Source organism: Phyllobates terribilis, unplaced genomic scaffold, assembly GCF_046119375.1.
Source record: "Phyllobates terribilis strain yellow unplaced genomic scaffold, ASM4611937v1 Scaffold_1__5_contigs__length_1240528914, whole genome shotgun sequence".
Classification (NCBI taxonomy): domain Eukaryota; kingdom Metazoa; phylum Chordata; class Amphibia; order Anura; family Dendrobatidae; genus Phyllobates; species Phyllobates terribilis.
In genome coordinates this window covers 229,395,151-229,409,009 of record NW_027362761.1, presented here as the reverse complement: position 1 = coordinate 229,409,009, position 13,859 = coordinate 229,395,151, and the positions used below count along the sequence as shown (strand labels likewise).

The 13,859-nt window shown below is 40.3% G+C and overlaps 1 protein-coding gene across 4 annotated transcripts in view; it reads right to left on the bottom strand.

Moving 5' to 3' along the window:
* Positions 1-13,859, bottom strand: part of SYK (spleen associated tyrosine kinase) — a 383,129-nt gene that overhangs the window by 120,016 nt on the left and 249,254 nt on the right. For 3 of the 4 annotated variants that reach the window (XM_073671015.1, XM_073671016.1, XM_073671018.1), the window contains one exon: positions 12,660-12,728. The exons of the other annotated variant lie outside the window; for it this stretch is intronic. In XM_073671015.1, coding sequence (XP_073527116.1) covers positions 12,660-12,728 — 69 coding nt within the window. The remainder of the gene's footprint in view (positions 1-12,659; positions 12,729-13,859) is intronic. 4 annotated transcript variants of the gene reach the window in all.

Below are 13,859 nucleotides of genomic sequence, written 5' to 3'. Positions count from 1 at the left end.
AGGTTTACCGCATTTATAGTGATAGAGCATGGTTGCACTACAATGAGCAATTCAGGCAGAAGAAAGCAGTGTGACAGAGTTTGCATTGGGACCATAAAGATATTAACATGCCAGAGTCATCTTCACAGTCCTTTCTTGGGAGGTTGGGGTGCCATTAGTACAGCAACATAATCATCATATATGCGAAAAGGCTTGTGCTGGCACTTTATTGAAAAGCGTGCCATTTTGGATCTTCTTGCAAGTTTAAGCATGAATGTCTGGTTGTGGGGGGGGGGGGTCCTAGAGCCACGTCAGGTGTTCTAAGAAAGGAAAAGGAAAGTCAAATGAGTCTTCAGCACAAATGGACTACTGCAGTGAGATAGATTGGATGCTACTTTTTCTAAGTAGATATCCTGATAAGGAGGAAGCTACCTGGTTGAGTGACGGTTGTAGTTTTGGTTTTAAGACCCCTTCTTTTGTTGAACTGTGCAGTATGTGCCTGAACAATTTATGGATGGCCCATACCCACAGGGATGTTGTTAGGAATAAATTTCAGAAGAAAGTTGCGCTGGGTAGAATGGCTGGACCCTCTACTACCCCTCCTTGGCTTATTTGCGTGTTTCCCCTTTGGAAGTGGTTCCAAAAAAGGAGCCTAATAAATTTAGGCTGATACATAATTTATTGCATCCTTCTGGTACATAGGTTAATGATGGCATAAGTCCAGAGTTGGTGTCAGTTTCTTATGTGCATTTTGATAATGCAGCTGAGTGGGTGCATAGGCTTGGAAGATGGTCTCTGATGGCAAACACAGACATTGAGTCCGCGTTCCGTTTGCTGTCAGTGCATCTGGAGAGTTTCCACTTGTTAGGTTGTTTCTGGGACTATATCTTTTATGTGGATTGTTGTTTGCCAAAGGGATGTTCAATTTTGTGTGCTTATTTTGAAAAATGTAGCTTTAATTGAATGGGCAGTGAAGAAGGAGCCAGAACTGCATTTTACATTACTTAGATGATTTCTTATTTATTGGACCAGTGGGGTTCCCAATCTGCTTGTTACTGCTTAGGACGATAGTGCAGATGGCTCATCTGCACTGAGGGCCTGTCAACAGTATTGAAGTTTTTGGGCATTGAGATAGACTTTGTTACTATGAAGTGCAGTTTGCTGGCAGATAAGCTAATGGATTTAAAGTTTAGCGTACAGGAGGCCTTACAAGCCAAGAAACTTTGACTCAGTCGGCTAAAATCTCTTTTAGGTACGTTGAATTTTGCCTGCAGAATTCGGCCTATGGGTAGAGTTTTCTCACACAGGATAGCACAGGCTACAGTGGATATTGAGCATTTTGTTGAATTTGGAGCACAAGGCAAATTTGTAGGCTTGGGCTTAGTTTCTCCATTCTTATAATGGATGATCAGTTTGTTTAGAACCAGTAATGTCTAACATACACTGTGTTCAGAATTATTAGGCAAGTTGTATTTTAGAGGATTATTTTTATTATTGATCAACAACTATGTTCTCAATCAACCCAAAAGACTCATAAATATCCAAGCTTAATATTTTTGGAAGTTGGAGTGTTTTTTTTTTAGATTTGGCTATCTTAGGAGGATATCTGTTTGTGCAGGTAACTATTACTGTGCTGAATTAATTGGCAACTTAATAAAAATCAAATATAATCCCATCTCACTTGTTTATTTTCACCAGGTAAACCAATATCAGTTCCCAAAATGTAGAAATAAACATTTCTGACATGCAAAAACAAAAACCCCCCAAAAAAGTGATCAATATAGCCACCTTTCTTTAAGATGACACTCAACAGCCTTCCATCCATAGATTCTGTCAGTTGCTTGATCTGTTTTCGAGCAACATTGCGTGCAGCAGCCACCACAGCCTCCCAGACACTGTTTCGAGAGGTGTACTGTTTTCCCTCCCTGTAGATCTCACATTTTATGATGGACCACAGGTTCTCTATGGGGTTCAGATCAGGTGAACAAGGGGGCCATGTCATTATTTTTTCTTCTTTTAGACCTTTACTGGCCAGCCACGCTGTGGAGTAGTTGGATGCATGTGATGGAGCATTGTCCTGCATGAAAATCATGTTTTTCTTGAACGATACCGACTTCTTCCTATTCCACTGCTTGAAGAAGTTGTCTTTCAGAAACTGGCAGTAGGTCTGGAAGTTGAGCTTCCCTCCATCCTCAACCCGAAAAGGTCCCACAAGTTAATCTTTGATGATACCAGCCCATACCAGTACCCCACCTCCACCTTGTTGGCGTCTGAGTCGGAGTGGAGCTCTCTGCCCTTTACTGATCCAGTCTCTGGCCGATCCATCTGGCCCATCAAGAGTCACTCTCATTTCATCAGTCCATAAAACCTTTGAAAAATCAGTCTTAAGATATTTCTTGGCCCATTCTTGACGTTTTATCTTATATTTCTTGTTCAAAGGTGGTCGTTTTTCAGCCTTCCTTACCTTGGCCATGTCCCTGAGTATCGCACACCTTGTTCTTTTTGATACTCCAGTAATGTTGCAGCTCTGAAATATGGCAAAACTGGTGGTGAATGGCATCTTGGCACTTGATTTTCCTCATTTTATGGGCAGTTATTTTGCGCCTTTTTTGGCCAACATGCTTCTTGCAACCCTGTTGGCTATTTGCCATGAAACGCTTGATTGTTCGGTGATCACGCTTCAAAAGTTTGGAAATTTCAAGACTGCTGCATCCCTCTGCAAGACATCTCACAATTTTGGACTTTTCAGAGCCCCTCAAATCTCTCTTCTGACCCATTTTGCCAAAGGAAAGGAAGTTGCCTAATAATTAAGCACACCTTATATAGTGTATGATGTCATTAGTCAACACCCCTCCTCATTACAGAGATGCACATCACCAGATTTACTTAATTGGTAGTTGGCTCTCAAGCCTATGCAGCTTGGAGTAGGACAACATGTATAAAAAGTATCATGTGATCAAAATACTCATTTGCCTAATAATTCGGCACACAGTGTAGATTTGGTTTTCTATTCTGATGCATCTTGTGCACATGATTTTGGGGCCTATTTTGGAGGTAGATGGCGTGTTGGAGAACGTCTGGATGCATGAAGAGCTATTAATTTGATTAGGAACTTTGCCATACTGGTAATGTTTCCTGTTGTTGTGGCCTTGGAGATGTCAGGTACAGAATTAGAGAATAATAAAGTGTATTTTATGTGTGACAACTTCAGTGTAGTCCAGTGTATAAATAACATGTCGGCCAGATCGCCAAAAGTGGTGGCTTTGTTACATCATTTGGTTTTAAAGTGCTTGGATCTTAGGATCTTAATGTCTGGTTTTATGCCGCCCATGTGCCTGTTGTGCAGAATTCAATAGCTGACGCTTTGTTTGGGATCTGGTTTCCATGCAGCTTTGAATTCAGTGAAGTATGCTTCGGCATGGCATCTATGGCAGTAATTTGTGGAGTTTTAGAGGCTGACCGGGTTTACATTTTACTTTTTATGATTGGCGGAGCATTTGAGGATAGTTTGTCATTCGCTATTGTTTCAGGCAGGATAGCAGGATTAGCATTTTTCTTTAAGCTGATGGCTTGGAAGGATATTACCAAGGATTCCTGGTCTGTCAAGCACTGAAAGCTTTCCGCAAAAGCTATATTGTAAAAAATTGGAGGCGTCCAGTATCTTTTCCAATGTTGGGTTAGCTACTGTGCTGCCAGAGTATGAATGTCTCATGGTTTTTTTAAGGATAGGCACATTCCTGGAGTAATGTTGCCTGAAATAATATGGACACACTGGAAATGTGAATGCTACCAGTGAAAAGGTTTACAAGGAAATTACACTGCTCAAAAAAATAAAGGGAACACTCAAATAACACATCCTAGATCTAAATGAATGAAATATTCTCATTGAATACATTGTTATGTACAAAGTTGAATGTGCTGACAACAAAATCACATAAAAGTCATTAATGGAAATCAATTTATTAACCAATGGAGGCCTGGATTTGGAGTCACCCCCAGAATTAAAGTGGAAAAACACACTACAGGCTGATCCAACTTTGATGCAATGTCCTTAAAACAAGTCAAAATGAGGCTCAGTATTGTGTGTGGCCTCCACGTGCCTGTATAACCTCCCTACAATGCCTAAGCATGCTCCTGATGAGGTTGCGGATGGTGTCCTGTGGGATCTCCTCCCAGACTTGAACTAAAGCATCCACCAACTCCTGGACAGTTTGTGGTGCAACATGACATTGGTGGATGGAGAAAGACATGATGTCCCAGATGGGCTCAATCGGATTCAGGTCTGGGGAACAGGCGGGCCAGTCCATAGCTTCAATGCCTTCATCTTGCAGGAACTGTTGACACACTCCAGCCACATGAGGTCTGGCATTGTCCTGCATTAGAAGGAACCCAGGGCCAACCGCACCAGCATATGGTCTCTCACAAGGGGTCTGGGGATCTCATCTCGGTACCTAATGGCAGTCAGGCTACCTCTGGCGAGCACATGGAGGGATGTGCGGCCCTCCAAAGAAATGCCACCCCACACCATTACTGACCCACTGCCAAACTGGTCATGCTGAAGGATGCTGCAGATCGCTCTCCACGGCGTCTCCAGACTGTGTCACGTCTGTCACATGTGATCAGTGTGAACCTGCTTTCATCTGTGAAGGGCACAGGGCGCCAGTGGCGACTTTGCCAATCCTCGTGTTCTGTGGCAAATGCCAAGCATCCTGCATGGTGTTGGGTTGTGAGCACAATCCCCATCTGTGGACGTTGGGTCCTCATACAACCCTCATGGAGTTGGTTTATAACCGTTTGTGCAGACACATGCACATTTGTGACCTGCTGGAGGTCATTTTGCAGGGCTCTGGCAGTGCTCCTCCTGTTCCTCCTTGCACAAAGGTGGAGGTAGCGGTCCTGCTGCTGGGTTGTTGCCCTCCTACCTCCCCCTCCACGTCTCCTGGTGTACTGGCCTGTCTCCTGGTAGCGCCTCCAGCCTCTGGACACTACGCTGACAGACACAGCAAACCCTCATGCCACAGCTCGCATTGATGTGCCATCCTGGATGAGCTGCACTACCTGAGCAACTTCTGTGGGTTGTAGAGTCCGTCTCATGCTACCACGAGTGTGAAAGCACAACCAACATTCAAAAGTGACCAAAACATCAGCCAGAAAGCATTGGTACTGAGATGTGGTCTGTGGTCCCCACCTGCAGAAACACTCCTTTATTGAGGGTGTCTTGATAATTGCCAATAATTTCCATCTATTATCTATTCCATTTGCATAACAGCATGTGAAATTGTTTGTCAATCAGTGTTGCTTCCTAAGGGGATAGTTTGATTTCACAGAAGTTTGATCTACTTGGAGTTATATTCTGTTTTTTAAGTGTTCCCTTTATTTTTTTGAGCAGTGTATATAGTGCCTGACAAATGGTCTAGACTGCAGAACTTAATCTAGAACCAGATTTAAGGTATTGTTAATTATGTTACTACAAAACAGAAACCTTCACAAAATACTACAAAATAGTAAGGCACCACTTTTAGAAACCAAGTACATCTTTATTACTATTAGTTATGAAGTAAAGTTTCAGTTTAAAAGAGTTTTCCAGGATAAACTTTTTCAGTTTAAATAGTCATCTTCTGCAGTCCTAAAAACTTTTGTAAAATATTCTTTAAAAAAAATTCTTTGTGATTTGGTGCTTTTAGTCATGTAGCCCTGTCTGGTAGATTTCTGCTTCTACTAAATCACACATCGTACATCTGATGCATTCTGTCTCTACCCAATGGAGCCCCTAATGTACGTGTTGTCACTAATGAAGAAATCCCTGTAGCAAAACTGCCTGAAGAGTGGGCAGAAGGTTTTGTGGGAAATGTTGTTCAATGCTCACTGAGCGAGCTCCAACAAAACAGAAGTGCCAGTGGAAGAGAAAGAAGAGATGTGAGTAATGCATGTTAATTTAATTGATAATTATGTAGGTTTACTACACTGCTTTTATTTATTTATTCATTATACATATTGGATTATCTATTTTAATAACAAAATAAAGTGATATGTATGAACTCATTATTGAATCTGTGTTGTGTATTTACATTTATGAAAAAAATATATATGATTAACAGATATCAAGTTATGTATATTTAAGTTACAATAACAATAATAATAATAATAAAAATATAAATAATGGCCAAACATATAAAGGCAAAATGGTTTCCACTTTACCTTTTACAAACCTGGTGACACAAATTCACTAATATTTTGGTGGTGATAACATTGATAACAATAATAATCAAGTATACAATAGCAATAAAAAGATTTGTAAACGTATAGCGACTGTAAAGTATTTTCATATCGCCTGCGCTTATTCTGTGTTTTATTGTGCAACAACATTGAAACTCAGAGGATTTCATTAGACATTTTTTTACACTGGTCAGCAAAAGAAAAGAGTCCACATATATCAATTCCTTCAACTAAATCAGAGGTTTCCAGGGAAATCATTGTTACCAAATCAAATATGGATAACTGCATGAAGAAAAATGAGAACCAACTAATATGGAAGTCAAAAATGTTTTGCCACTCTGACACAGTCCAACTAGTCAATGTAGCTACCTGTAAACAGTCTATTTTGACCCTATGGTGAGAGCTCAAATGACTACATAGTCCAATGTACATACTGTAGTTATTTTGTTAATAAAGGAGTCTCGAAATACCCTTTAACAAACACATGATATTTGAATTCATCCCATTATAATGCATATTTCCCAACTCACCTAAGATGCCTAGAAGGCTCCTAAAAAAGGGATTGCCTCCTACCTAAAAAATTAGCAAATCTCCTGTACCCGGTCACTGAAAGGAGAGACAAGTTCCCCCTGGAATGAAGTGCTCCTCTAATGCTTTCTTTGCCATGGTGCCAAGCCCCAATGTCTGGAGACATATTCAAGAGACATGAATGGGTCAAGGAGCAATAGTGTTTTTCCAGAAAGAGCAAAATTACTACTAATTATGCATTTATGCTTCAACTGATTGTGGTATAAATGTACCTCTTTCTAGAATGTTTATCTAATGATGAATCATATGAGGAGAGGTGACAGGTCCTTTAAGAAACTAATCATGTAGCTAAGAATGAAGATACTCAACATAAAAAAGCTTTTGCACAATCCTTATATACAAATGTCCTCATGTAGGGAGTGGGACCTATCTATAGAAAATTAAAACTGTAAATGCTGACCACACTGCTATACCACATGATGGGTTAAAAGGGTGGCATAGTTCTATGTTCAATTATTTTGCCTTTCTAATAAATATTTAGTTTTGATTTTGAAGAGTCTTTTCTATTTTTGATCATCCTATTGAAAAGTTTTGAACATGCGCTGTGAATCAATGTGCTAACTCAACAAAACAGGAAAAAGGGCAAGCTGGAAAATACTTTTTCTAAACACTGTAGCTACACAAAATTAGCTTATACACTGTTCTGTTCTGTAAAATTTACATAGGGCGAATCACACCAGCCACATGTTGCAAAACAATAATCAGCTTGGATTTGAGGGCAGGTTGTGGATTTTCAAAACTACAGCAAGTACAAACCTCTTGCAGTGGAAATGAACTGGAATTCACCAATTGTAGTATAAGTTAGAAAAATCTGCATCAATACTACAAATAATGTAAAATTATTAATGATTTTTTGCAGATTTCGAGCATAATTTACGGTAGGTAGATACGTTGCAGATTTGGCTGAAAATTCATCGCTATTTCTAATATAGGTTGTAGCGTTTCACAAACCCCATTTAGATGAATGAAACAGTCACTGAAATTTCTGCAACAGATGTGCCACATATGAAAATGTACTTACTGAGGATTCTTTCGATAGCAGATCTACAACATGTAAACGTGGCCGTAAAGATTTTGAAGCAAGTTGTTAGGATGAGGATTTAGTAGTTAACCACACGGTTAGTAGGATTAAAGCAGCAATGCTGGTTTCTCCAAGTACTATATGATTATAGTGTTGCTTGAACCGTTCAAAATATTAATATTAAAGAGGGCTAAGGTCTAAATCCATTGGAATACTCCCAGTGCTAATGGTAGGTAGAAGAGCCTCAATGATGCCTGCTAATTCAATGATCTACTGTACATTCTATGTTCACATGGGAGCCACGTATACACACTGCTTTGTAGAGCAGAAGCTGGAGTCTCTTATCACTTTCATTGCCAGCTGCAAGGACTTACTGTGCTTTAGTAGTTGCATTAAAGGAAATCTGTCACCCCCTGGGACTTATCAAACCTCTAATATGGGCATACAGGTGATAGAAATGTAAATCTATACATACCTGTATGCCCCATATGAGAGGTTTGGCTGCTTTCAAAAGTCTTCTTATTAAATCAGCTTTTTCACTCTTGCCGTCCAAGGGACGCTAAGCAATCCCTGTCTACTTACTTAATATCAATATGCCCCCCTCCCCTGCACCTGACAGTGCCCTGTGACGTGCAGTTTAGTTTTGCAGATCCCGCGCGTGCTCTTGTGCGCAGGCGCCAGGGAGTCAATGTGATTTCCGCTCCCATGACCTCCGCCGTGCGCAACCATAAGGTTTGCTCCCCACCTCCTCCCGGCATACTGATAGTTAGGAACCATATTGTATATACAGTACAGACCAAAAGTTTGGACACACCTTCTCATTTAAAGATTTTTCTGTATTTTTAGGAGTATGAAAATTGTACATTCACACTGAAGGCATCAAAACTATGAATTAACACATGTGGAATTATATACTTAACAAAAAAGTGTGAAAGAACTGAAAATATATCTTATATTCTAGGTTCTTCAAAATAGCCACCTATTGCTTTGATGACTGCTTTGCATACTCTTGGCATTCTCTTGATGAGCTTCAAGAGGTAGTCACCGGAAAGGGTCTTCCAACAATATTGAAGGCGTTCCCAGAGATGCTTAGCACTGGTTGGTCCTTTTGCTCTCACTCTGCGGTCCAGCTCACCCCAAACCATCTTGATTGGGTTCAGGTCTGGTGACTGTGGAGGCCAGGTCATCTGGCGTAGCACCCCATCACTCTCCTTCTTGGTCAAATAGCCCTTACACAGCCTGGAGGTGTGTTTGGGGTCATTGTCCTGTTGAAAAATAAATGATGGTCCAACTAAACACAAACTGGATGGAATAGCATGCCGCTGCAAGATGCTGTGGTAGCCATGCTTGTTCAGTATTCCTTCAATTTTGAATAAATCCCCAACAGTGTCACCAGCAAAGCACTCCCACACCATCACACCTCCTCCTCCATGCTTCACGGTGGGAACCAGGCACGTAGAGTCCATCCGTTCACCTTTTCTGCATCGCACAAAGACACGGTGGTTGGAACCAAAGATCTTAAATTTGGACTCATCAGACCAAAGCACAGATTTCCACTGGTCTAATGTCTATTCCTTGTGTTCTTTAGCCCAAACAAGTCTCTTCTGCTTGTTGTCTGTCCTTAGCAGTGGTTTCCTAGCAGCTATTTTACCATGAAGGCCTGCTGCACAAAGTTTCCTCTTAACAGTTGTTGAAGAGATGTGTCTGCTGCTAGAACTCTGTGTGACATTGACCTGGTCTCTAATCTGAGCTGCTGTTAACCTGCGATTTCTGAGGCTGATGACTCGGATAAACTTATCCTCAGAAGCAAAGGTGACTCTTGGTCTTCCTTTCCTGGGGCGGTCCTCATGTGAGCCAGTTTCTTTGTAGCGCTTGATCTTTTTTGCAACTGCATTTGGGGACTATCAGCTGTGTATCCACCAGACTTCTGCACAACACAACTGATGGTCCCAACCCCATGTATAAGGCAAGAAATCACACTTATTAAACATGACAGGGCACACCTGTGAAGTGAAAACCATTTCCGGTGACTACCTCTTGAAGCTCATCAAGAGAATGCGAAGAGTGTGCAAAGCAGTCATCAAAGCAAAAGGTGGCTACTTTGAAGAACATAGAATATAAGACATATTTTAAGTTGTTTCACACTTTTTTGTTAAGTATATAAATCCACATGTGTTAATTCATAGTTTTGATGCTTTCAGTGTGAATGTAGAATTTTCATAGTCAAGAAAATACAGAAAAATCTTTAAATGAGAAGGTGTGTCCAAACTTTTGGTCTGTACTGTATGTATACACGTGTATATGTATATACATACATATATATGTGTACAGTATATATATATATATATATATATACACATATATATGTGTATGTATAAATATATACACGTGTATACATACTGGTGCTTCTCACAAAATTAGAATATCATCAAAAAGTTAATTGATTTCAGTTCTTCAATACAAAAAGTGAAACTCATATTATATAGAGTCATTACAAACAGAGTGATCTATTTCAAGTGGTTACTTCTGTTAATGTTGATCATTATGGATTACAGCGAATGAAAACACAAAAGTCATTATCTCAGTTAATTAGAAAAATTAACAAAAAACACCTGCAAAGGCTTCCTAAGCATTTAAAAAGGTCCCTTAGTCTATTTCAGTAGGTTACACAATCATGGAGAAAACTGCTGACTTGACAGATTTCCAGAAGGCAGTTATTGACACACTCCACAAGGAGGGTAAGCCACAAAAGGTCATTGCTAAAGAATCTGGCTGTTCACAGAATGCTGTATCCAAGCATATTTATAGAGAGTTGAGTGTAAGGAAAAATTGTGGTAAAAAAAGGGGCACAAGCAACCTGGATAACCGCAGCCTTGAAAAGATTGTTAAGAAAAGGCCATTCAAAAATTTGAGGGAGATTGAGTAGGAGTGGACTGCTGCTGGAGTCATTGCTTCAAGAGCCACCACACAAAGATGTATCTAGGATATGGGCTACAATGGTAGCATTCCTTGTGTCAAGCCACTCATGACCAATAGACAACGCCAGAAGTGTCTTACCTGGGCCAAGGAGAAAAAGACCTGGACTGTTGCTCAGTGGTCCAAGGTGCTGTTTTCAGATGAAAGTAAATTTTGCATTTCATTTGGAAATCGAGGTCCCAGAGTCTGGAGGAAGAGTGGAGAGGCACACAATCCAAGCTGCTTGAGGTCTAGTGTGAAGTTTCCACAATCAGTTATGGTTTGGGGGGTCATGTCATCTGCTGGTGTAGGTCCACTGTGTTTTATCAAGACCAAAGTCAGCGCAGCCGTCTACAAGGAAATTTTAGAGCACTTCATGCTTCCCTCTGCCGACAAGCTTTTTGGAGATGGACATTTCATTCCCCAGCAGGACTTGGCACCTGTCCACACTGCCAAAAGCCAATACCTGGTTTAAAAACAACAGTATCACTGTTTTATTGGCCAGCAAACTCGCCTGACCTTAACCCCATAGATAATCTATGGGGTATTGTCAAGAGGAAGATGAGAGACACCAGACCCAACAATGCAGACGAGCTGAAGGCTGCTATCAAAGCAACCTGGGCTTCCATAACACCTCAGCAGTGCCACAGGCTGATCACCTCCATGCCACGCCGCATTGATGCAGTAATTGATGCAAAAGGAGCCACGACCAAGTATTGAGTGCATTTACTGATCATACATTTCAGTAGACCAACATTTTGGATTTTAAAAACATTTTTCAAGCAGTTGTTATAAAGTATTCTAATTTAATGAGATAATGACTTTTGTGTTTTCATTGGCTGTAAGCCATAGTCATCAACATTAACTGAAATAAACACTTGAAATAGATCACTTTGTTTGTAATGACTCTATATAATATATGAGTTTCACTTTTTTTTATTGAAGAACTGAAATAAACTTTTTGATGATATTCTAATTTTGTGAGAAGCACATGTATATACAATATGGTTCCTAACTATCAGGATGCCGGGAGAAAGTTGGGAGCAAACCTATATTCCCTCTCCTCTACTTTCATTGGGAAAGTGCGCGGTGGATGCTGGGCCATGACGCGCAATGAAACCCTGCCCACAGCCCATCAATCAGTGGATGTCGGAGCCGGCTGCAGCCGGGGTCACGCGATGCCTGATGAGCGGCCAGCAATAGCGCCGCTCACAGGCAACAAAGACCACCAAGGTATTTACAAAAAAACTAGTTGCCACAATTTAAATCAATGGGGACAATATTAATAGTTGTGGACAACCTCTTTAAGAAAGGCACAAATGTGAGAAAGGCAAGAAAGAGCTATGGTTACATTTTGCAGGAAGGGATTGGACCACCGCTAGAAACGGCAGGCGACAGCAACAGGTAAGTATTTTAATGCACTCTTTACACACATTACTTATTTATAACAAATGGGATAAGAAAAAGTAAAACTTTGGAGTGGTCCTTTAATGGATGGAAAAGTATCTATAGACTGTTACTGGAAGTGATGGAGTACAATCCTCTCCCCAGATACCAAGGAGTGACCGTGGGGATGCATTTTTTGTTACATGGAAAATCTCATAAAATTACACTTCCACAAAAGAATCTCTTTCTACTAAAATCCTGAATTTATCATGTAATTTCCTGATTATACATTCCTTTAAGTTACTTTAGTAACATGCCCATTTCAGAACCCAATAAGATATATTTATATATCTTTTGTTAACAAAATGTGTCATTTGCAACATTTTGAACTCCTTATGCAATTTCCAATACATGTGCATGAATCCTGCAATGCTGCTTTAATGCAAGCTGTAAAAGCAAAGCAGCCAAACCTGCTAGCAATTTATAAAGCTTTGAAAGAGCAAGAACTCTGCACCTTTTTGCTGCCAGCCTTGGGAAAGGAGTAGGATTTGAATCTTGAAATTATTCCACCTGTTGACCAATTCTAGAAACCATAATGCCAGAGAGGAGAAGTAAATGTGCTAGAAAAACCCTTTTACATAATGCAATGTCATTATTATTGTAATAAGATGTGTATTCAGTATTGACTGATGTACTATACTTCTTTACTATACTTATGTTGCATTGACGTGGAAAGTATTTTTAAAATTGATTTCTAAAGAACCTCAATGTTCCACGAGGCTCCTCAGAGCATGAGAGAAATGGCTAATGGTGGACAAATGCACGACATGGAATCTAGACATCTTTAGATGTAGAAATATCCATTGGTGGAACAAGCCAATTTACCACAGCAATAGTCATTACTGACATAGACAAAATGTTGTTAATCGCAAGGGTGAGACTTAACACATAGATAAGAGCTATATATAAGAGCTATCTAAACCAAATAATTAAAGCTGTACAAGTTGTAATCCTTGATGATATCCTTGTGTTTGTTAGGCTCCTATGCCCCTTATAATGTTAAATCTGTAAAAAGGCCCTTACTACCATTTTGTATACTGGCAACTTCTAAGTCGCATAGGAGCATTTAGGCATCTTCGAGCACCAGGGCTTGGGTGTGACTGCTACATCAGCATAGCCTAAAGCTATATGCATCATGTACATGTACTAGTTTAAGCCCCTCAGATGCTACTTGAAAGGGGTTCTCTAAGGATTAAATCAAGATAGCCACTGACACATATTTTAGGCTACAACCTATATTTTAGGCTAGGACAGGTAGCAGCCTGAAGAAACACTGCTTCAGACATGTTTCTCAACTGTCAGGCTGAGAAGCAACATCATGTACCAGCATAACTTATCTCCTCACTCAACCTGGCAGCTTTACAGCAGGACAGAGTCCAAGAGGAAGTCTCCAGGAAGAAGTCTTCATGCTCTGCTGGAAGCTGTTAACAGCAGAACAGGGAGGTTCACTGAGCAGAACAACTTTTTTTTTTCTCCAGGTCCATGTCCCACAGTAAATGTGTCAAGTTGAGTGAGGACTGGAGATAATATATTCTTGTTTAGGATACTGATTCTCAGCTTTACAGTTGAGATTAATGTCTGGATCAGCATTTCTCCTGGCTGCAGCCCATCCTAGTGCATGTCCAGAACAAATTGCAGCCTAAAGTAGGTGATA